Genomic DNA, 23,216 nt, shown 5'->3' on the forward strand with positions numbered 1-23,216 from the left:
AATAATAAAAATAAAAATAAATAAAATGCTTGCCGTACAAGGCTAATAATCTGAATCGAGATCTGCAGAACCCAGGTAAAAAGCCGGCCACGTGGGTTGGTTACATAGCTCAGTGAGTCAAGGTTCCTGCTCTGCCCCCATCTGACAGCCTGAATTCAGGTTGCACGCGGTGGAAGGAGAGAACAGACTCTTGCAAGTTGTTCTCTGAGTATGTATGCAGGTGTGCGTGTGTGCACAAATACAGCAAACAAACCTGGATAGAGTAGTGCATGTGTGTGCTGCCCTGCTCCACCAGAGGTGGGAAGGAGAGACAGGAGACACATGCCCAGGGCTGATCTCTGAGCTCAGCACATGCATCATGGCATGCATGTGCACATGCTCACACGTCACGCACATGCGTGAGTGCAAGAGTAGACGTATTGGCACACTTCCGTCATCCCAGCATTCAGGAGCCTCAGTGGCATGTGCAAGGCCCTGGGTTTGATCCCGGGCAAAACAAAGCAATGATTTATGAGCAGTGGATTTTAACATTTGCCGACATGTATGTGCATGTATTACTGTGTGCCTGGTACCTGAGGAGACCAGAAGAGGGCACTGCGTTCCCTGGAACCGGAGCTGGCAGGTATTGTGAACCGCCGTTTGGGTGCTGGAAACTGCACCCAGGTCTTCTGTAAGGGCAGCAGGTGCCATAACAGCTGAGTCATCTGTCTTGCCCGTTTTTAAAGTTTTAAATATCATCATTATCATTGTCATCACCACAATGTTGTTCTGTAGCCCAGGCTGACTTCAAACTTACTGTGGACCCAAAGTCAGTCAGTGAATTCTTAATCCTCCTGCCTCTACATCCCATGTGCTAGGATTCTAGGTGTGTGCTACCATTCCTGGCTTCACGTTGCTTTAGTGGTATTTTAAACCTAAATATCCCCAATATTCATCATGCAATCAGTAAAAAGACGTTGAGGTATTTTATACATTCTTTTTTTCACTCTCTTCAGAATACCATATGTTCAGAATTCAGTGCTCCTCATTTTGGGGCCATGTTCAAAGCCATGGATGGCTGTGCCAGCTACTGTAGCAAACAGGGTGGGCCTAGATTTGTGATTGCTGAGACTGCTCCTTTGTATTCTTTTTTCCTTAAAAGTCTCTGGAGTTATTAGGGGGTGATTTGTGCTTTGCAGGTCATGGAAAGAACAAATGAATTCAAGTGCAGAGACACCAGGCGTGTGCAGTCCTGGCTGTCCTGGAGCTCACTCTGCCTCCTGAGTGCTGGGGTTAAAGATGTGCGCCACCTACCCTGCACTGCCATTCAGGCCAACACTTCCCTCAGAGTTCCAGTTAATGAACATTTGTTTAGAGGCTGGAGGGGTGGCTCGCAGTTAAGAGCACCGGCTACTCTTTCAGAGGACCTGAGTCCAGGCACCCACATAAAGACTCACAACTGTCCATGACTCCAGCCTCAGGAGATCTGACACCCTCCTCTTCCCTCCTTTAGCACTGCATACATGCATGCAAAATACCTATGCACATAAAATCAATAACATCTTTAAAATTTTGTCTCAAAAATGCTCACTTTAAAACCCCATCCCCAGGAGACAGCTCTGTAAAGCGCCACGTAAGCCTGAGGACCTGGGTTCCATTCCTGCTCACCTAGCAAGCTGGATGTGGTGCTGTACGCTTGGGGGCGGGGCACAGTGCAGGAGGGTGACCCCTGACCTCAGCACACTGCATGCTGTGGCACCAGCACCCTCACAGACCGTGTACTTGCAGAAATACCCACAGAACCCACATTCCCATAGAGTGCCCTATTTTTTGCTTGTTTGGTTTTGGTGGAAGGTGTTACTTTGTTTGGTTTTTGAGATAGGGTCAGCTTCATAGCCGAGGCTAGCCTGGTACTTGCTTTGTTGTCTAAGGTGGCAGTTCTCCCGCCTAAGCCTACCAAGTACTGAAATTCAGATGGGCACCCCTGGCTCAGTGTCCCTGCTTTAACTGTGTTCTAAGGAGTGGCCATACATGAATGGTCCTGAGTGTGGACCCCAGCCATTGTTACTAAGGCCCTGCCCTAACTTGGCTCTGGGCTCCAAGGGAGGGGTCTGCACATTCCATTGTGTTCACAACCCCACCCTCATAGAGCCTGGGCCTTCGGAGGCTAGCCTGGTCTCTCTTCCCTTGGGAATCCCCTATTGGCTCATTGTCCTCGTCTTTCTAGTCCCGTGTCCGTGCCCCTCCGTCTCAGCCTGTTCCGTGGTCCTCAGATTGGTGGAGAGAGCCTTGTGTTCCTGTGTCCCTAGCTCTCCTGTCAGGAAAGCACCTGGTTCAAGGAGCACATCCTACCTGCTTGTCTCCCTCCCTGGTGCAGCCTCTTAGCAAGATTCCCCACAGGAGTCCTACCTCGTGAACCTCCCTCACCTTCTCCTGGAAGGCCTTTCTGGGAAGTGTCCTGGTGCCGTGGAGCCTCCCCTCTGCCTGCTCCATCTCTCTTCACCCCTCCTGTCTCTGCTTTCTTGTGCCATCTTTGTTTGCTCCTCTGCCGTTCCCTGTGGTCCTCCCCCTGCCATCACTTGCCTCACGGATTCTCTCCACACCTGTCTCCCTGCAGAACCATGAGGAGCTCCTGGGAATAGGAACAACCTCTCTGGAGGCCCCAGTGTACTCGGTGGCAGGTAAGTGGGGAGCTGGGATCCTGAGGTGGGAGTTTCACGGAGCCTGAGACCTGGGGTTTTATATTCTGTTTTGGGGAGCTGGGATTGTGGGCAGAAGATGAAGCCTGAGAACTTGGAAAAGCCTCCACGAGGGGCTCTGAGAGGAGAGGCCTGGGCCCCAGGCTGGTTTGCTGGGTGCCAAGTGATGGGTGTTTCCTCCTTGCTTGTTGAGTTTTGTTCTCTTTCCCATTCCTACACATCTGGTGCCCCGGCTTGTGTATGGAGGTCAGAGGACACCTTGCAAGAGTCTGTCTTGCCTTCCACCCTAGTGATTGAACTCAGTACCTTTATACTCTGTGCCCCACATTCTCTTGAAATAGAATTCGTTTTGTGGGGTTTGTGACATAAAAAGAAGGATCTAGAAGGATTCTGTCTCCCCAGATGCCATTTATCCCCTAATGTAGCTTTTTGTTTATCTATTCACATGTGTGTTCATATTTCTTAGCCAAGATGTTTATATAATATTGCTCTGCACCTTGCCTTTATGATTAAACATATTTTGCTTGTTTGTTTTCCAAGACAGGGTTTCTCTGTATAGTCCTGGCTGTCCTGGAACTGCTCTGTAGACCAGGCTGGACTCAAACTCAGAGATCCCCCTGCCTCTGCCTCCCGAGTGATGGGATTAAAGGCGTGTGCCACCACTGCCCGGCTTAGATAAACTTTAGAGCTAGTCTATTTTCAGTTTGGAAATTGCTTTCAGTTCAACCCTGGAAGACTTTCCTTCTTTGTACTGTTATATGATTGAGGGCCACTGTACCCAAGAACTCCAAATGTCTCTCTGTTGAATGACTAGTCTTCTAAAACTCACATAAAACATTAGGTGATGGAATACATAAGGTGAATCTTCTTCCTCCTCACCAAGGTAGTTTTCCAGGGAAGCTAAGCCATTCTAGGATTCAGAGAGGGGCCTGAGCAATGTATGTGCAAGGTTATATGTTCTGTGAATTTTTTAAAAATAAGACATTCCTGTTTTCTTTCTTTCTTTCTTTCTTTCTTTCTTTCTTTCTTTCTTTTTTTTTTTTTTTTTAGGGTTTTCAAGACAGGGTTCCTCTGTAGCTTTGTACTAGCTCTTGTAAACCATACTGGCCTCGAACTCTCAAAGATCCGCCTGCCTCTGCTTCCCAAGTGCTGACATTAAAGGCGTGCACCACCACCGCCCGGAGACATTCTTGTTTTCTTATTCCCCAAAAGATCATCCAAATGACACAAGCCCTATGAGCTGGCCCTGTTTCCTCATGCCTCCTCAGCCCTTAACTTCCTTCATTTGAGGCGTTCTCTGGTGTGGCCTTGTCTCCTGTCTCTGTGGAGGTGCATCTAAGCATTTAGCCAAGTGAACACACTCATCCCGGCATTTAACTTGCCGTTACTGTTGTTGGTTTTTCTTGTTTGTAGAAGGCAGGATGTTATAATCCTGTTCTGAACATTTTCCTGCTCATGTAACAAGGTCATTCGAGCCGGTGTAGAAGGATCTTCCTCCTTTCGTAACTACTATGTATTCTATTGCGTGACTACCCCATAATTTAGTCATTCCCAGCTGACGGACATTTTGGTTCTTTCCATTTTCTGTAATTCACACAGTTTGGTAGCTGATAACCATTTATAGATGTTGCTTTGGATGGGTGCCAGTCACACTGCAGGGTAAATACCTGTATTTGTGTTTGACCCAATGTGGCTAGGTCAAAGGGTAGCAGCAGAGGGACTCTCCTAGTGACTGTGACATTGTCCCCTACCCATGACCGCGGTGTGACTTTCAGGTTGTTCGTATTGGCAGTGTGATGGATGGAAGGCACGGTTTGACTTTTGTATTCTGTTGAGTTCCTTGTCCTGTGTTTAAAGGCTGTGTGTGTGTGTGTGTGTGTTTCTTCCTCTGGACTTCTCTGTTCAGATTATTCCCCATCACCCCCATAATTCTCTCTGTTAGTCTTAGTCTGTTGCTGTAATAACCACCATGACCAAGAACAACTTGGGGAAGCAAGGGTCTGTTTTATCTCACAGCTTACATCACAACAGGAAGTCAGGGCAGGAACTCAAGGCAGCAACTGGAGGCAGGAACTGATGCAGAGGCCTTGGAGGAGAGCCGATTACTGGCTGGCTTCTCATGGCTTGCTCATCCTGCTTTCTAGTAGAACCCAGCACCGCCTGCTTTGGAGTGGCATGGCTCACGGTGGCCTGGGCCAGCTCACACCAATCTGATGGAGGCAGTTCCTCAACTGACATCCCTTTTCCTAGTGGCTCTAGCTTGTGTCAGGTTGACAAAAAAAACTAAAAGATGTGCTCACATTTGTGTGTTCAGTTGCCCACTTGTGTTCTCTCTCTCTCTCTCTCTCTCTCTCTCTCTCTCTCTCTCTCTCTCTCTAATACAGCTAATTTCAAGTAGCTCAGGTTGACTTCCAATGAAGGGACTCCTGAGTGTGGGGCGACAGCACTATGTTCAGTGTCTCAGCTTTTAGAAGTATGGGGTAGGACACACCTCCTGGGGGGGTCACATCTCCCATTTTGTTCGTAATGGGCTCTGCCATGCAGAGTTCCTTAGTTTCTATGACATTTAACCACAAAGACAGACTGGAAGAGCTGTAGGGAGTGACTGGGGACATGGCTGAGTGCATAAGAGTGTTCAATTCATGCGTAAAACACTAGGTTCAATTCTCAGTGCTGCGTAGTGCGGTGCGATGGTGCAGGCCTGTAAATGGGAGCTGGAGGAAGACATCTGAAGTTCAAGGTCATATGCGTTTGAGAATTAATCCTTTTGTGATTAATTAATCCTTTTGTGATACCGCCTGTTCAGAACTTATGTCTTCCTATTAGTACAGGTCATTTTATTCGTGTGTGGATGTTTTGTTTGCACTTTTGTCTGTGCACTGTGTGTGCCTATGTGTATTTGAAGAGGCCAGATAAAGACATTGGATCTCCAGGGACTGGAGTTACAGACCACTGTGAGCCACCATGTGGGTGCTGGGAATCAAACCTGGGTCCTTTGGGATAGCAGCCAATACTCTTAACCACCAAACAACTTTTCCAGCCCCACATCTAGGCCTTTTAAAAATCCTTCAGTAACACCTCAAACTTTTTATTCATGGAGGTTTTCTACCTCCCTGCCTACCTTCTTCTCTCTCTTTTTTTTTTTAATATTTATTTATTTAGTATACAATATATCCCTTCAGGCCAGAAGAGGGCACCTGACCTCATTACAGATGGTTGTGAGCCACCATGTGGTTGCTGGGAATTGAACTCAGGACCTTTGGCATAGCAGACAATGCTCTTAATCCCTGAGCCATCTCTCCAGCCCCCCTACCTTCTTCTCTTGTGTGAGAAAATTTTTAACCTTTACCATGTCCTTCTGTCCCTGGCTGTCGTCTTCCTCTGGCTGGGGATCAGCCGGCCCCAGGCTTCATCACACCCCGAGGTGTGCATGTTTCTCATGTTCATTCTTGTTTTTTCTGTTCTGTGAGACTGTTGTGAGTACTTTCATCCTGTTTCCCACCTGATTACTACACAGAACTATTGGTTTTTGTTGTATTAACTTTGAGCCCAGTGATTATACTGGATTCTTCTATTAGTGTTAGTAACAGTGACTCAGTTAAACTGCTTGGGCTCCCATCTCAAAATTCATATTGGTAACTATGGATAGTTTATCTGTCTTGGTTTTTTTAAAATATTTATTTATTATGTATACAATATTCTGTCTGTGTGTATGCTGTAGGCCAGAAGAGGGCACCAAACCCCATTACAGATGGTTGTGAGCCACCATGTGGTTGCCGGGAATTGAACTCAGGACCTTTGGAAGAGCAGGCAGTACTCTTAACCTCTGAGCCATCTCTCCAGCCTTCTGTCTTGATTTTTTAAAATTTATTTATTTCTCTCTCTCTCTCTCTCTCTCTCTCTTTCAAGACAGGGTTTCTCTTTGTAGCCCTGGCTGACCTGGAACTCTGTAGATCCAGCTGGCCTCGAACTTGGAGATTCACCTGCCTCTGCCTTCCAAGTGCTGGGGTCAAAGGTGTGCGCCACCACCTGGCCTGATCTATATTTTTAACCTCTTGCTTGTCTGTGATGCCTAGAACTCTCGGAGCAACGTGATAATAAACACAGGAATTAAGTGGACATCTCTGTCTTGTCCCTGACTGTAATAGGAATTGTTTTCAAGGCTTTATTTTGATTTGTGTCTATGTGTGTGCATTCCTGCTTGCTACTATGTGCCCCTTCCCCATGTATGCAAATGCCTTCAGAAGGCACACAAGGACATGAGATTCCCCGGAGCTAGAGTTACAGGTAGTTGTACGCCCTCCAGCAGGCTGCTGGTAACCTCTGAACCATGTCTCCGGCCCCTGTAATTGGAACTTTCTATTATTTTGTGATTATATGAGGTTTGTTTAAGGAATATCTGTCTGTTGAGTGGGCTCAGTGCTGGACACTCGTCCATGCTGTGAGGTGACCAGGTGGCTGCGTCCCTTGCATCTTAGTCTCTCTGTCTCTCTTTCTTGGACTCTTGAGTTCTTGGTGTGTATGTGGGTTCCCATTGTCCGGTGTTAGGCTGTTGATGACCGAGTTGTACACAAATGACTGTTTCTCCTTCCCTCCTCCCTCTCCCTCTCTCTGCCTCGGTGGCAGGGGAGAATATTGCACAGAAGGCCAGGATGCAGAGGCTTTTTCCCCTCAGGAACTTTTCTTGAGAGACATGGACAGGACATGGAGTATGCGGAGAGGCCCACAGTGGGGCCATCTCCCCCTACATGCTCACTGAGCCTCCAGACCTGGCCCTCCCCTGGGGACAGGTGTCTCAGAGGGATTGGACCCTGTAGTCTTGCAGAGATGAGTGGGTTGGAGTGGTTTGCCCAGTCCCAACGTGTCATCTTCAGCAGTAGCTGAACCTGTAGATTGGGGCTGTGGTGGCTGTAGAGGACATGATATGCTAAGGAACCTTGAGCTAGAAGCCAGGGGCACGGGGACCCTCAGAGGTGGAGAACCGGGCTATCCAGTCAGGCCTGGCAGTGCTTGGCTTTGTGTGGCTTATGGGCACAGGGTGGATGGGCTAGAATAGAACTCAGCTTGGGTATGGTGGTGCTTACCAATAATCCCAGTGCTCCGAAAGCTGAGACAGGAGGATTGAGTTAAGTTTCAGGCTAACCTGGGCTACATAGTGAGTTTAGGCTCATTCAAGGACAGTGCCGTAGAGACACATAGCAAAACCCTGTCCCCAAACACCAAAGCCACCAACAACATAAGAACAGAATTTGAGTTCATGACATGGTGGGGTCTGGGGATTTCAGATTTCAGCATTCCGGGCGGATTGCAGTTTCTGGGATTTAGGGCTTTAGATTTGGATCTTTTGGAATTCCGTATTTGAGATTATGACATTCAGAATCATGACTGGCACAGCATGGAGGCTCACAGAGGAGCACTGCTGGTCATGGCTCCTGGGTGGCTCCTCACCTGTGACCTCTGTTTCAGGTCTGAGCCTGGCCCTGGGCCTTTGCTGGCGGAAGCCATGGCAGAGAGCAGCGACGCCTCTCTGTCGGTTGCCGAGTGGCTTCGGGCACTGCACCTGGAGCAGTACACGGCACTCTTTGAGAAGCATGGACTGATGTGGGCCGCCGAATGCCAAGGCCTCAGTGATACCAGCCTGTTGGACATGGGCATGCATCTCCCTGGCCACCGCCGCCGTATCCTGGCTGGTCTGCTCCGTGCCCGTGCACCACCCGCGCCTGTGCCTCGCCCTGCCCCGCGGCCTGTGCCCATGAAGCGACACATCTTTCGTTCACCACCTGTGCCCATCACTCCACCTGAACCGCCGCCCACAGCTGGAGATGAGGGGCTTCCTGCTGCTCCACCGATTCCGCCCCGAAGGAGCTGCCTCCCACCTGCCTGCTTCACTCCTCCATCCACAGCTCCCCCGGACCCTGCGCTGCCTCCACTGCCTGCCAAGCGGCACTCGGCAGAACTGAGTGTTCCTCCCGTACCTCCTCGTACCGGACCCCCCTACCCACAGGCCAGGTAAGTGTCATGGAGTGTAGAAGGAACCAGGGCTGGAGGAATGACTGACTGCTAGTGGGGAGACAGCTTAGGGAGTAGGGAGCAGGGCAGAGAGGGCCGAGGTGTGGGCCCGAGGATGGCCAGGACTCAAGGATACCTGGATATGTGCCGAGCGGGTCGGGGAGCCTCAGTGGCCCCCGGGTATCTATTCCACCACACCGTCTGAGTTCATTGGGTCACCTGGCTTGGGATCTGTGTGTACCCTGGCACTAGGAGGTGATGTGTGGAGAACCCTGAAGCCTGGGGTGATGCTCAGGTGTGGGGGTGGGTCGTGCTTCTGTCCATCATATTCCTCTTCCCGCCCAATCCCAGGACCTCTCTGAGCCTCAGCCAGCTTGCTCTCCCTCTCCTCTTCTTCAGAATTCCTTCTCCTCTCCCTGGCTCCTCTACTCCCTGTTTTCCTGAGCTTTTTTCTCTTTCCATGGACATTCAGCTTATTCTTCCTTTAGCTGTTTGCTTGGTGCCAGTGGAGAAGTCTCTAAAGACGGGGTTGCTACTGTATGTTTCAGGCTAATGACATTCCGACATTTTAAATTCTGTTGGATTTTTTGGAAGGATGTTCTGAGAGAGGTCTCTTGCCCTTATCACTGCTGGACAGTGTTGGGGGATTCTGTTGATCCCTTCAGCAAGCCTTCTATGGAAGGTGGGCATTGTGTTCTGACTGAGCAGGGTGACTGAGGCTTAGGGCCTGGAGGGAAGGGCTGGCTGGGTCCGTGAAGAAACACACTGTGTTGAATGTCTGTGAGGTATCCTCCATCTAGAGAGGAGCATTGAGTCAAGGGACCTTCTGGGCCAAGCCAGGTTTAAGGTTATGATCAGGTTTAATTTGATGGAAACTGGAGATTTCATGGGCTAGAAATTCATGGTTCTTGGTGCTATTGTACCCTCTAGTGGCCATCCTTCTGCATGCAGGCGAACCATTTATTTGAGAGAGCACCATAGAGAGAGTTGGAATTCAGAGTACCCTAAACTCACCACTCCACACCCCTTCTCTCCTTCCTTCTCCCCACGCAGGGCCACCCTCTGGAGATGTTTTAGGAATGGAGAGGCCTCATAAGAGGCTGATAGGAAGAATTCAGCTGGAAGAGGATTTTAACTTTATAGACCATGGTGCAAGCAAATCGGGTTCTTGCCCTCTGTCCTTGGGGCCTGATGACCTATCTGAACTGGCCTTATGTGGTTATCCTGAAACTTTTTTAATATGTATTTATTATGTATACAATATTCTGTCTGCGTGTATGCCTGCAGGCCGGAAGAAGGCACCAGACCCCATTACAGATGGTTGTGAACTACCATGTGGTTGCTGGGAATTGAACTCAGGCAATGCTCTTAACCACTGAGCCATCTCTCCAGCCCCCAGTTCTCCTGAAATTTATATCTGTTCAGAGAACCTGCAGGGTAGAATAAAAATCATATCCACAGCCCAGGGCTCCAAGATACAACATATGGGGAAGTGAGGGCCCCTGTGTAAAACATCTGGGCCCTCAGCAGGCACGGGATCAGGGATCATAGAATGGTGTAGTACTGGCAAGGAACCCGTGTGCATCCTCCATGGTTTTTTGCTTTGTTTTGGTTTTTGTTTTTCTATATTTTAGAGATGGAACTGGGGGCCACACACACGCTAGGCAAGTGCCCCATACTGACCCATATCATCTCCAGCCCCATTTCTTGTACTGTGAATCATCCAGACGTTACTCACAGTGCCAAACACACCATGAATGCTGTGCAGATGACTATCAGACTGGATTGGGTAAAGAATAGGGACAGGGAAAAATCTACATGTATTCAGATGGGTTTGCTTCACATGATTTCTTCTGCAGTTTATTGAATCCATGGCTGAGGAACCATAGGTTGATCCCCACAGTGGGGGCCATTCCTTACAGCAGAGTGGTGCCCCAGGTGCCCTGTGCTCTGGGGATATAACCTTAGGAGTCATGGGCATCGGCAGCCCTCAGCTCATGGGTGTACAAAGTCTTTAGGTTTTTAAAGAACGTTATTTTATGTGTGTGGGTGTTTTGCCTGTCCTCCTGTTGGTACCCCGCATGTATAGGTATGCACATCTGGCCTGTCTGTGTACTTACAGATTTGTGTTGGACCTGTAGGTAGCCATGTTTGATTCGAACAGGTGCAGGGGTGCAGGAATCTGGTGTGTGAGCTCCTCAGGTCTGAGGATACACATAATGTCATACATGTACCCATGGACACTGCTGCTATGGTGCTGCAGTGCTGGGGTGTGTTGTTAATAGGGTGCAGACGCTGTTTGGGTGAGTGAATTGGCACATTTGTTGTTTGTGTACTGTCGAGTGTGAGTCACTGTGCACATATGTGTGTGCATATGCTGCCAAGCCTGGGCCTGTTAGAATGTCAGCCTCCAGAACCCTGGGATCTTTGTCCGTTTCCTTCACTGTTGAATTCTCAGCCTCTGGCAGGGCCCTTTGGAGGTGAAAGGTCAGTGCTGCCAGGAGCTTTCATGTACACTGCAGGCGCTGAGCTGGGATGCCTGGAGGTGAAGTGAGCAGGGCTCAGCCCAGACTGGCCACTGGGATCCTTCTCCCCAACCCCTGTTATCACACCCTTTGTGGGAAGGCGCCAGCCTTTAGTGGGGCTGGTGGGAAGTGAGAAGCTTCCCAAGGCCACAGAGAGGGTGTGAGAGCAAACCAGAAAACAAGCAAGGGTGGGACTCCCTCCTTTCTGCCTGGCCGGTGAAGCCCCCACTTCACCTCTGCATATGGTTATGGGGTCTGGGCCCAAAGACACCCAGCCCTGGAGAGGCACCAGCATTCAGACCCTGCCTCCTGGCTCTGACCCTGTCCACTCAAACTTACTTCTCTGGATCCCAGAGGAATCATTTCTGGTCGAGGGTCCCAGAGTCCCTCACTCCACACAGCCCCTTCCAGCTCTGTGGCTGTCGGCTTCCTCCTCTGGCACTTGGAAGCCTTGAGATATTTGTGGGAAAGGAAGTGTTTGCTCAGAGTCAACAGCTACCTGCTGGAGTCATACTCTGAAACGTTTCCTTTCTGTACTTTGACTGCCTTGCAGCCCAGCCAATCCTTGGCTTTCGTGGAGGCTGATCACCTGTTGCTGGGGCAGAAACTGTTCCCTTCCGAGAGCCTATTTTGCAGTCTCTTTGGGAGTCCTTCAGCGGGTGGGGATTGTAAGGGCTAACCAGAATCAGGGCTTCCTGGATGTCCACCCTGTGAGGTCTCAGGGGACCAACAGACACGGGGATACTTGTCCTGTTTTAGTTTGGGTGGTAACTGGCGTGGCTTGAGGGGCGGGGAGGAAGTCTCTGCCCCAGGGGATTATGGGTGGCTTTCTCTTTAGTGTTTTCAGGAAGTGTGTTGGCCCAGGCTGAAGGGGCTGGGGATAGGAGAGACGGAGAGCAGGAAGCAAAGACTGGAGACACACACACACACACACACACACACACACACGCACGCACGCACGCACTCACGCACGCACACGCACGCACACATACAGTCTCTCAACAGTTTTATGATTATATTCAGAAACACACATACACTTAGAAAAGTGATTTACACAATTCAGAGACACCACTTATAGGTGTGCGAGAACACACCTGGGCTCATCTCCTCCAAGGGAGCAGGGCACAGACACAGTTGGCGATAGGGACTCCAGCCGCAAGACCAGCCCAAGCCCACGTAGGCTTCCAGGGCAGACACAGGCCACCTTGGCAGGTTCTGGCCCACCTGGCTGGAGTCCCAGGAATTCTTAGGCCCAGGATTCAGCAGGCCTCTGAGGTAAGTGAGGGGCAGCCCTGGCTAGGACGGTGGGCAGGTGGGAGGCCTGGGAGGACAAGAGCCCCTCTTTGTCTGCCTGTCACTTTTTGAGCTGCTTTTCCAGGGTTCTCTGTTTCCCCTTGACTCAGGATTTTCTTCTACCTTCTCCACCGCTCCAGTTGTTTTACTGCCCTTTTCTAACTTTCCCTCCTTCTTGTTTCTGGGTTTTCCAGGTTGTTGTCTGCCCATCAGCCTCTCCTAGATCTACTGGGGACCCCAGTACCTGTTTTCTGGTCCTTTGTCAGACTGCCACACCAACTGGTGTGTGTGTGTGTGTGTGTGTGTGTGTGTGTGTGTGTGTGTGTGTGTGTGTGTGTAAGGGGAGTCTTTGAGCCTTTGGTACCCACCCATTCTATTCTGTCATTAATTTCCAGTTCCCTGCACCATCAAGAAATTTGCATGTGGAGATTTAGGTTAGCTTGTTGCTGTGTGTCTAAACCCCTTGCCCCCAGCCCAAGGTGACAGGGACCTACCTGCAGTGGGCTGGCTCTTCCGTTGTGTAGTCCACCCCCCTGCTTGCCAGGGCTGTTATGGAATCCCTAATGAACCCAGCACCCCTCGGGTCACTATGGGCACAGAATGGCCTCTACTTTGGACTGGGTACCAGAAGTGGTGGGGAGGGTTCTGTCTGAAAGCTCACCAAGAGCTGAACTGTTCTTGTCCCCAGGGAGAAAGTAGGTCCAGATCCAGGAGGCTCACAGACAGATAGATGCTACCCGCCTCCTGTCTGCCACAGCAGGACTAGTCTCTGGGGCAGCTCAGCAGGGTCAGGCAGTGGAGTGGTGTGGAGGAGGAATGTTTGGGGGGTGCTCCTGGAGGGAGCAGTGTGTTTTAAGCACAAGAGAGTTGATGGTTTGTGGTCATTCCATGTAGAAAGCCCCAGCAGAAGCCTAGCCCATAGTGGTACTTAGCAAGGGGAGCACCCTCCCCAGCCCAGGAAGAAGTGCCCTGGGCTGTGGGGCCTTGGTCGTGTGCTGACTTCTAATTGGGTGCTATTGAAGGCTGCATGGGGGCTGCAGCCTTTCCAGAGCAGCATGCGGGCAGGGGGGTTGCTCAGTTCGGCCCCTTTGTGCTCAATGACACGTAGGCTGCAGGCCTCTGTCCTGGCAAAGGGAGCTGTGGTGGCCTGGGCAGAAGTGAGGAGAACAGAGCAGGGCTGTGCAGCAGCAGCGCTAAGATGAAAGAAGCAAGGAGCAGGACCAGGGCCCAGCTGCTGAGGAGGAAGTGCACGGGGAAAGTCTGCCACTGGAAGGGGACACACTGGACCTGGCCTCCTTTTGCAGCTGTGCTGGTGAGAGTCCTAGAAGTGGCGTGGGTCCCTTTAAGGCCCGTGTAACATTTTAGGGGGATGGTTCTGACTTTGGGATGGAATGCAACCTGGGTCTTTGTCCTCTGAGGTCTCTCAGTGAACCAAACACTGAAGGACATAGCCATGCAGGATGATCAGAAGTATGAGGTGGCCTGGAAAGGTGTCTCAGCGGCTAAAAGCACTGGCGCCCATCCAGAGGACTTGGTTCAATTCCTAGGGCCTACATGGTAGCTCACAAACCATTTGAAATGTCAGTTCCAGAGGGTCTGGTGCCTTTTCTTATATCTGTGGGCATCTGCATGCAGACAGTGCACTTGTATACACACTTAAACATAAATTTAAATAAGTAAATCTTAAAAATAAAGAAATACTATGGTGTGTGGGGAGCCCCGAGGGAGCCCCTAAGATGCCTGAGGCATGAGGGATTGGAGGATGTGGGTGTTAGCCTTTTAAGAAAGTGGGAGTTTAGCTAGACAGGGACAGATGTTCGAGGTGAAAGGAGCACTTGTGTAAAGGCTTTGAAGTGTATGTTTATAGATTGCAGCTCGGGATTGTAGATATGGCCCAGAAGTTAAGAGTGAAGACCCGTTCACAGTTCCCACATTGGTGGTCACAACCACCTGTGACTCCAGCTCCGGAGTATCCGCTCGCACAAACATGCACATGCATACAATTAAAGGTAAATAAGTAAATATTTATAGACTTCAGATTAGCTTTTTATAGAGGGCTGGAGAGTGACTTAGTCTGAAGTCCGTTGACATTTAGGCTGCCCCTTTCGGCCGTCCTCCTGCCCTCAGAGTGAGCCTTGGTTTCTCTGGCTGGAGGCGGATATAGACGGAAGAATTGAGAGGGAAGCACGGAGCGCTCGGGGAGAAGGCTGTAATGCAGCTCGTGGCCTAGTTTGTGGGGCTGAGACTCCTTTGGCTACAGCCCAAGTAAGAGACTGTGCCGTAACATGTGAGAACAGCGTGGGTAAGCTTACAGGCTAGCCAGAGTTGGGGAAACTGAGGCTCAGAGGTCATGACTGAGCTCTGGGACTCAAACCCAGATTTGTCTGCCTCCAAACTGGAGCGGGCACAATTCTCAGTGTGCCCAGACAGACTCCGTCCACACCTACTGCCCTCTGGTGAGCCACACCGTCCATGTCGGGGTCACTCGATCTTCCCCGTTTAGACTTAGGGCCCTCGTATGTCCCCAGTTCTGGGTACAACATCCCATGATATTTCCTGTGATCTGTAAGGTCAGACTTCTTGGGCTCAGGAGCCAGGCTGAGGTAGGTCCCCCCGTCCCAGGTACCCAGTCTCATTGTGAATGGCATAAACATTAGAACTGCACCTTGGCCAGAGAAAGGCCCGAGGGACAGCAAAGCAAGGTGCAGCCCCGGTAGGGCCTGTGGGCTGCATTTTGAGGTACAGAGGGTGTTCCCTGGGTTGGGAGTTGGGGTAGAGGTCAAAGGAAAAGGAACAGGGTGAGCAGAGGCCTGCTGTGGCCTCAGCCCAGCCCAGAGCAACACTGGACTGCAGAACAGCCTGGGACTGTTTGGGAGGAGCAGACACCCAGGGGCTGCTCCAGGGGTGCTCCCCCAGGCTCGGTTCTCGGTAGGGGATAGTACTCCCCTCCCCTGGGGATTTCCCATAAGCCCTGCCTTTCTGGCCTTACTTCTCCTTTCCTGGTCCTGACTCAGCAGTGCTGGATGCCCTGTGCCAGGCAGACTGGCTCTCGTGGAGGTTTCTTGCTGCAGGTGTTAGGAGAGGCCCCATTGTCGCCCCTTCTGGGACAGATGGTAAAGACAGAGGGCACCTGCAGATGGTGAGCCTCAGGACAGGCTCTAGAACATCATGGAGGAAGACAAGGCCAGGAGGGTTTGTGAGGAGGAGGAGCAAGTGGGTGACCTTTGCCATTCTCTACTCCTCAAGGGAGGAGCCAGGCCCACTGTGGCTTGTTGGGCCATGGAGAGCAGGAATTCCCACTTCCCCACAGTTTACACTCTGCTCTCAGCTGGCCTCTGAGCGCGGCCTCCACAGCCCCTTCTTCCTGCTCTGGCAGCAGCTGTGTGCTGGGTCGATTTGTCCATCCAGAAGTCTAAGGCCATGGCACTGATCCCCGGGGCCAGGCACCAGGCCAAGCTGCCGGGCATGTTTGCGTTCGGATGTTTAGTCATTATTTAAGGGTTCATTTGCTTCCCTTGCCTCCAGAGCGGTCGGTCCTGCTGTTTACCGCCCACTCAGCCAAGCTCCTCACTCAGCTCTGGGGATCGTGAGTCCGATGTTTCCCTTCTGTAAGGAGCCTCAGGGTCAGCTTGGGGAGACAACCTGGTGCAGTGCCCACAAGCGACATCATACTCCCAGTACCAGCTCCCTCAGTAGCAGTCCCAGAGAGCTGGACAGGTATAGAGAGCAGCTTGCTAACAGGGTCACGCCACAGTCCACACAGCTGTGTGGCAGCCATTGTTTGTGACCCTTGCAATTGACAGCTCAGAGATGAGAGACCAAGAGAACCAGGGTGGGCAGGTGACTCCCAGGGAGCCAGCATAGCTTAGAAAGCTCTTCTTCCAAGGGGCTCGTGTGTCTTTTGGGGGCCCCACAAGTGCGGGTGTTCCTAGCTGCAGGTCACCACACTTAGGTAGAGTTTGCTGCCGATTTCTCCTGGTATGTCTGCAGTTTCTGTTCAGGCCACTGTTGCCAAGGCAATGCTATGTGGGTAACTGGGCTGCTGGGCCACCTCATGCAGGTCATGACTCCACAGGGAAGTCACACCCCCGCCGCTGTCTGCATGGTTGTGTGGAAACACTGCATTCTAAGAAGCATGTAGAGTCAGTCGAGCTGGGATTCTGTTAGTTTGGAGGCTAACACATCATTGGCAGGAGGAATAGACTTTGAAGAATATTATTTGGAATGATTTCATGTACAAGGGAGAACAACAGAGTTGGGAAAACAAAAAGGTGACCGGGGAGAAGTGGCACAGAGTCAGGGAGCAGCGTGGGGGACAATGGTCATATCCTCCCAGACCTCTGCGTTTACACGGACACATGCTGCTACCCACTGCTGGGAACACTGGAGAACAGATCAGGCCGAAAGTCATCCGGGTTTGGGAGGAAGCTGCTCACTCTGATGCCCCTCCTTAGCCCTTGGCAGATGTGGACAGAGACAGCTGATGGTGCCAGGGCCACCTGGACTGCTGGGCACCGGGGATCCTGTGTGTTGATGTGGCCGGCTCTTAGTGCCTGTCCTCCTTCTATCTGTGAAAACGGCTCCTGCTTCACAGAAAAGGAAACCCAGACTCCGAGTGGTTAGACACGTAGACCTGGAAAAAACAAAAATGAAGACACCAAGATGGGGTTCAAACCCGTGTGTCGGATAACAGAGCCCTTCAGGAGACATGCTTCTCCAGGCTAGGAGAACAGGACAGCCATGGCGGGAAAGCACAGGGTATCTGAGCAGGCCCTGGAAGAGGGGCAGCAGAGAAGGAAGCAGCCAGGGAAGAGCTCTTGTGGGATCTGAGATCACTGGGAAATAGTGCTTTTCTGAGTGTCTACATAAAAAGGCGAAACTTGGCCCAGAGACCAGAACTGGGGCCTCAGGCCTTCTGAGACTGGCCTGGGTCTGCAGTCCTGGGCTTGACACCTGTTTCTTTGCCAGCAAATGCTCTGGACCTCCTTGCTACATGGCGTGGAGGTCCCATGGGAACATGGCTAACAGCTGGGGCACTGGGGCTGGGTGACCAAGAGATGCTGCCTCTCGATGAGCGTGATTGGGGCTGTGCGGGGCTGTGTGAGGCTGGTTGGAGTCTGGGTGGGGAAGGTGTCTATCCAGGTGGACAGGGGCCAGTGGATCAGAGCCCTGGCTGCTGCACACTGACACCCATCATTGTTCTCTTCTCAGCCTTCCCTCTAAGGAGGAGTTACTGCTGCCACCAGTGCCACCCCATCCCCAGCCAGAGGAGACCCTGCCCACGCTCCTGCCTGCCTTTCCCCAGGGGCCTCCCTGTCCTCCCGAGATTCCTCCCAAACCTCCCCGCCTACTCCCTGAGTTTGGTGAGTGCCACAGGACAGCTGGGCTCTGGGTGGCCTCCGGGGCTCAGTCCTGGAGAGCATGCTCCCTCTCTGCCCGGTGGCCAGCAGTCCCCTAGGGAGGCCCAAATAGCATGCTCCCTCTCCACCCTGTCTTCTGCTTGCCAAGTATGAGCAAGGCTGACCCTTGGGGTGGTGAAGTTCCCGGTCCGAGTGCTGCTGGAGGTGAGGCTGCCACCCCTGGCTTGTCTTCATTCTTGTTGCCTTGTAGGCCTTGTTTGGACAGTACCCACTCCTGACTCCAGAGTTTGCTGCCTGGTCAGCCTCCTGTGGTGGCCCTTCCTTCCCTTCAGTATAAATAGCACTTCCTGTCCCCTGTGCCTGTCTTTTGAAAGTCAGGCCTGGGTAGGGGTGGGAGTCTCCCAGTCTAGGAGTGGCCTTTGTAAAACCAAGCTCTAGTGCCCCTTAGAGGAGGTCAGGTTCCTGGCTTCTGAGCCCCCCCCCACCCCTTTTTACCAGATGACTCTGACTATGATGAAGTCCCAGAGGAGGGGCCCAGGGCCCCAGCCAGCGTAATGACCAAGGTAGGCAGGGCAAGTGGTTGGGGTTGCACTGATGGCTGGTCTTGTGGAGGGAGGGAGGGCTGACAGCTCATTGGTCTTAGAGACCCTAGGATCTCCTCCCCTAGCAGAGAGGCCACTCCCCCCACCCCAAATTTACGGTCTCACCATATAGGAGTCCACCCCAGAACCTCATCCTGGGGTCTGCAGCTTCTGTTCCAGGCTTGGGTTGCTGTGGCTGGGTGTGTGTGGTCTGCTGCTGTTTGTGTTCCTTTTTTGTGTTCGCATGTCCCCTCTCTCTAACTCTGGGCTCTCTAGCTCCGTGCCCTAGGTCAGTGTTTGCTGCCAGTCCTGACCCTGTCCCCTGTTCTCTGTGTGGTCTTGGCCACTGCGGGGGAAGGGTGCAGAAGGAAACAGAAGTAAAAGTGCTGAGTTGTGGGCTGAGGACGGAGTAGCCTGGTGTGTGATTGGGGACGAGGGGAAAACGTGACACTGAGTGGTTGATCCTGGGGCCAGGAGGAGCCCTTGCCTAGCCGAGTCCCACGGGCTGTGAGGGTGGCTAGTCTGCTGAGCGAGGGAGAGGAGCTGTCTGGGGACGATGCCGAAGATGAGGATGACCATCACTATGAGGGTATCCCCAAGTGAGTATCCTCCCATTCGGCTGCCCTCTTTCCCAGAACCCCTTAGCCTGCCCACCTGCCGTGCTGTAGCCCCACGGAGCCCCAGCCTTGCTGCCCTTCCCTTCTCTTGTCCTAGTGGCGGGTGGCCTACCAGTGGCCTGAACCACCCCTTACTCAGCCTGACCCCTGACTTCCCACCACACCTCATGGATGAGCTGCCTGGGGGCTCCACCCCCATCACACCGGTCATCAAGGCTGGCTGGCTGGACAAGAACCCACCACAGGGGTGAGTGAGGCCCGCCTGCACCTTCTCGTGTCTGCGTGGAGGCAAGGCATGCCCCAGGATATTGGTACCATGAGTCCAAAGTCAGAGGGGTCCAAGATTGAGAAATTTTCCTTCCGCAGCACATTAACCATTGGTGACCAATGGATGATCTAGGTGCTAGGAAAGGGGGCCTGGGTATAATGGTGGGACTTCCTCCTCATTCCAGTCTTTGCTGACTGGTGCCTCTGCCTGTCCAGGTCTTATATCTACCAGAAGCGATGGGTGAGACTGGATGCTGACTACCTGCGATACTTCGACAGTAACAAGGTGAGGCTACCGTTGGCCTCGCTTGACCCTTGCTCCTGCCCAGGCCTAGGCTGAACCCCGGTATTTCTTCAGGCCTAGTCCTTCAGTGGGGTCCTGGTGTGTGGACTGGCTGAAGGCAGGGATCGCTGCAGAACATAGGCTTATAGCCGTCATTTCAGTGGAGTTGAGCAGGGGCCATAGAGTTCCCACTCTGAATGCAGCTCTTCTCTCCTCCAGGACGCCTACTCTAAGCGCTTTGTCCCTGTAGCCCGCATCTGCCGAGTAGCTGCTATTGGAGACCAGAAGTTTGAAGTGATCACCAACAATCGAACCTTTGCCTTCCGGGCAGAGAGTGATGGTGGGAGTTTAGGAGTGTCTCTGTGTGTGTTTGTGTGTGTCTGTGTGCATGTGCATGTGTGTCTGTATGTGTGGTGGGAGTTTAGGAGTGTCTCCGTGTGTGTTTGTGTGTGTCTGTGTGCATGTGCATGTGTGTCTGTATGTGTGGTGGGAGTTTAGGAGTGTATTTGTGTGTGCGCATGTAGGGTGGAGTTTAGGAGTATATGTGAGTGTATGTGCATGCGTGTGCGTCTGGATATGCATGTGTGTCTGTGTCGGGGGGGGGCAGTTTAGGACTGTGTGTGAGTGTCTGTATGTGCATGCATGTGTGTCTGTATGTGCGTGTGTGTCTGTGCATGTGTGTCTGTGTGTGTGGTGGGAGTTTAGAAGTATGTGTGTCTGTGTGTAGGACTGGAAATTTGGTCACGTTGTGCAGAGTGGGAAGGGAACAATGTGTGTCTGCTCCCTAACACACAGACCCAGGGAGGCATTGTCCCTGTGTGGTTTGGGGGAGGAGAAGGAAGGAGGAGCTCCTCCCCTGACACGCCCCAGCAGCACAGAGTACACATGAGCATGTGCAGAGATGCAGGCTCTCACAGTTGTGGAAGCCAGACAAAGTGACAGACCAAACCAGGGGGCTGCCTAGCGAGATGATCTTTGAGGAGCCTATAGCCAGGGGTCCCTGTCGACTGAATTGAAATGTCGCTTTCACCCTTTTGCAGTGGAGCGGAATGAGTGGATGCAGGCCTTGCAGCAGGCAGTGGCCGAGCAGCGAGCCTGTGTTCGGCTCTCCAGTGCTTCTGTGTTGGGAGTTCGAGGCTCTGAGCAGCCGGACCGCACTGGCAGCCTGGAGCTACGAGGCTTTAAGAATAAGCTTTATGTGGCTGTGGTTGGGGACAAAGTACAACTCTATAAGAACCTGGAGGTACAAAGGACTCTTACCAGGCCACTGGGCTCCCCTGACCACAGTCCCCTTCCCTGCCCCTCTCCTGTTTACCTGGTCCCTCCCTGGTCTTGCTAGAGCCCAAGTTCAGTACTTTCCCATCCAGCCTTTCCTGCACTGGGCCTGCATGCCCTTCTTCCCTCCTGTCTATCTGTGCCTCATCTCCATCCAGCTCCTGAGATCAACCTCTCACCCTCCCCACTCAGCTCCTGAGCTCCACCCTCCCACCCTCCCCACTCAGCTCCTGAGCTCCACCCTCCTACCCTCCCACCCTCCCCACTCAGCTCCTGAGCTCCACCCTCCCACCCTCCCACCCTCCCCACTCAGCTCCTGAGCTCCACCCTCCCACCCTCCCCACTCAGCTCCTGAGCTCCACCCTCCTACCCTCCCACCCTCCCCACTCAGCTCCTGAGCTCCACCACTCACCCCAGTTGTTGTAATCCAGGCTTCCATCCCTGCTCAGATTCCTTCCTCCTTCCTAGTCTCTTTCTAGTCCCTAGGACCCACCTTCCCCAACTCCTTCCTAGTCTCTGTCTGGTCCCTAGGACCCACCTTCCCCAACTCCCGTGCTGCACCTTCAGCCCTGCTCAGCCTTGCCTTCCTCCCTTCGCACCCGTCCATCAGGAGTTCCATCTGGGCATTGGCATCACCTTCATCGACATGAATGTGGGCAACGTGAAGGAAGTAGACCGGCGCAGCTTTGACCTCACTACCCCCTACCGCATCTTCAGGTGATTCCCCCCCCCTGCAGCCCCATGGGGCAGGTCTGCTCTGCTCACCCACATGCCTTAGTCTGTCAACTTCTTCACTCACCTTTGTCTGGCCACACTGTTCCCCCACCCTGCTAAGCTCTCCCTGGGTGTTGTTTTGTGGTGCCATCCGGACGTCCCCAACCCTGAACCTGTGGGCTCTCCAACAGAACCTACTTATGCTCAAAGTTTGAGCGCCTGTTGCCTGCTGGGACACCTCCTCCCTCACGGCCCTTCTCTGCCTTTCGTAGTCTGTCGCTGTCACCGCTTTTGCTCTCTACTTTGGCTGTCTCCTCTCTGTGCCTGTCACCATCCTGGCCAAAGCCTGGCAGGTCCTCTGGTCTCGTCTTCATTGTTCTTTGATTGTTGGTCTTAGTGGCTTTGCTCTGTCCATAGTGACAGCAGGTAGTGACCCTTGACCTCAAGGGGTAGGTTGGTGTCTGTCTGTTTCTTACATTTGCATTATCCTGTGCCATCGGCCTGTAATTCTTCGCCATTATCCTATGACCACAACAGCTGCAGCCGGCCACTTTGGGGTTTCTGTCAGATGCAGAGGCCACTGTGCTGCCCTGGTTACTGTCACCGTCACTCATCTCAATGAGGCTGCTAGGTGTTCATCAGGGCCACCACTTGGGCCTGCAGGACTTGGTATGATGGAATGAGAATGCTGGTTGCTTCCCTTGGGCCCTGGCAGCCTTTGAGTTTCTTTACTGGCTGTCATGGTGGAGGCTTCTCTCCCAAAGAGGAGCTTTCTTGTAAGGGGAAGGGCCACTTGTTCACCCCGGCCGCCTGACTAGCTTAGCCCAGAAATAACCACACAGAAATTGTATTAATTAAATTACTGCTTGGCCCATTATCTCTAGCCTCTTATTGGCTCTCACATCTTGATTTAACCCATTTCTATTAATCTGTATATCGCCATGTGGCAGTGGCTTACCGGGAAAGATTCTAACCAGTGTCCATCTCAGGCAGAGGATCCATGGCTTCTCTCTGACTCTGCTTTCTTTCTTCCAGAATTCAGTTCTGTTTTCCCCGCCTACCTAAGTTCTGCCCCCATCAGGCCAAGGCAATACAAGCAACACATAGACAGAAGGACCTCCCACACCAGACCTCGTGACCACTACCCTCCAGCATCTGTGCCTTCCTTGACTGTGCCGACAGGCTGTGAGAGGTGTGGACTGTGGTTTGCAGTTGGTGGTGACAGCCGCAGCAGATAAATACCAGAGGGAGGTTTGGTTTTGTTTTGTTTTTTGTTTTTCAAGGCAGGGTTTCTCTGTGTACCCTTGGCTGTCCTGAAACTAGCTCTGTAGACCAGGCTGGTCTCGAACCCAGAGATCTGCCTGTCTGTGCCTCTTGAGTGCTGGGATTAAAGCATGTGCTAGCACCACCATCCAGCTCCAGAAGGAGCTTTTGCCGGAAGGAAGACAGTTTTGCATCTGCTCTCCAGATAGAGCTTTCTACTTTGAAGAGCAGGAGGCTTTGGCAGACAGAGCTGCAGGGACCCATGTGTCAGACCAATGGAGTTTTCTTTTTCTTTTCCTTCCTTCCTTCCTTCCTTCCTTCCTTCCTTCCTTCCTTCCTTCCTTCCTTCCT

General features: G+C 52.2%; 1 protein-coding gene across 4 annotated transcripts in view; it reads left to right on the plus strand.

Moving 5' to 3' along the window:
* Arap1 (ArfGAP with RhoGAP domain, ankyrin repeat and PH domain 1) overlaps positions 1-23,216 on the plus strand; it is a 59,714-nt gene that overhangs the window by 15,390 nt on the left and 21,108 nt on the right. For all 4 annotated transcript variants that reach the window (XM_013354362.2, XM_013354361.2, XM_026790108.1 and 1 more), the window contains exons 2-11: positions 2,597-2,660; positions 8,145-8,687; positions 17,717-17,868; positions 18,364-18,428; positions 18,921-19,045; positions 19,161-19,310; positions 19,547-19,616; positions 19,833-19,953; positions 20,654-20,856; positions 21,499-21,605. In XM_013354362.2, coding sequence (XP_013209816.1) covers positions 8,182-8,687; positions 17,717-17,868; positions 18,364-18,428; positions 18,921-19,045; positions 19,161-19,310; positions 19,547-19,616; positions 19,833-19,953; positions 20,654-20,856; positions 21,499-21,605 — 1,499 coding nt within the window. In that variant the 5' untranslated portion in view covers positions 2,597-2,660; positions 8,145-8,181. The remainder of the gene's footprint in view (positions 1-2,596; positions 2,661-8,144; positions 8,688-17,716; positions 17,869-18,363; positions 18,429-18,920; positions 19,046-19,160; positions 19,311-19,546; positions 19,617-19,832; positions 19,954-20,653; positions 20,857-21,498; positions 21,606-23,216) is intronic.

This window comes from Microtus ochrogaster, unplaced genomic scaffold, assembly GCF_000317375.1.
Source record: "Microtus ochrogaster isolate Prairie Vole_2 unplaced genomic scaffold, MicOch1.0 UNK41, whole genome shotgun sequence".
Taxonomy (NCBI): domain Eukaryota; kingdom Metazoa; phylum Chordata; class Mammalia; order Rodentia; family Cricetidae; genus Microtus; species Microtus ochrogaster.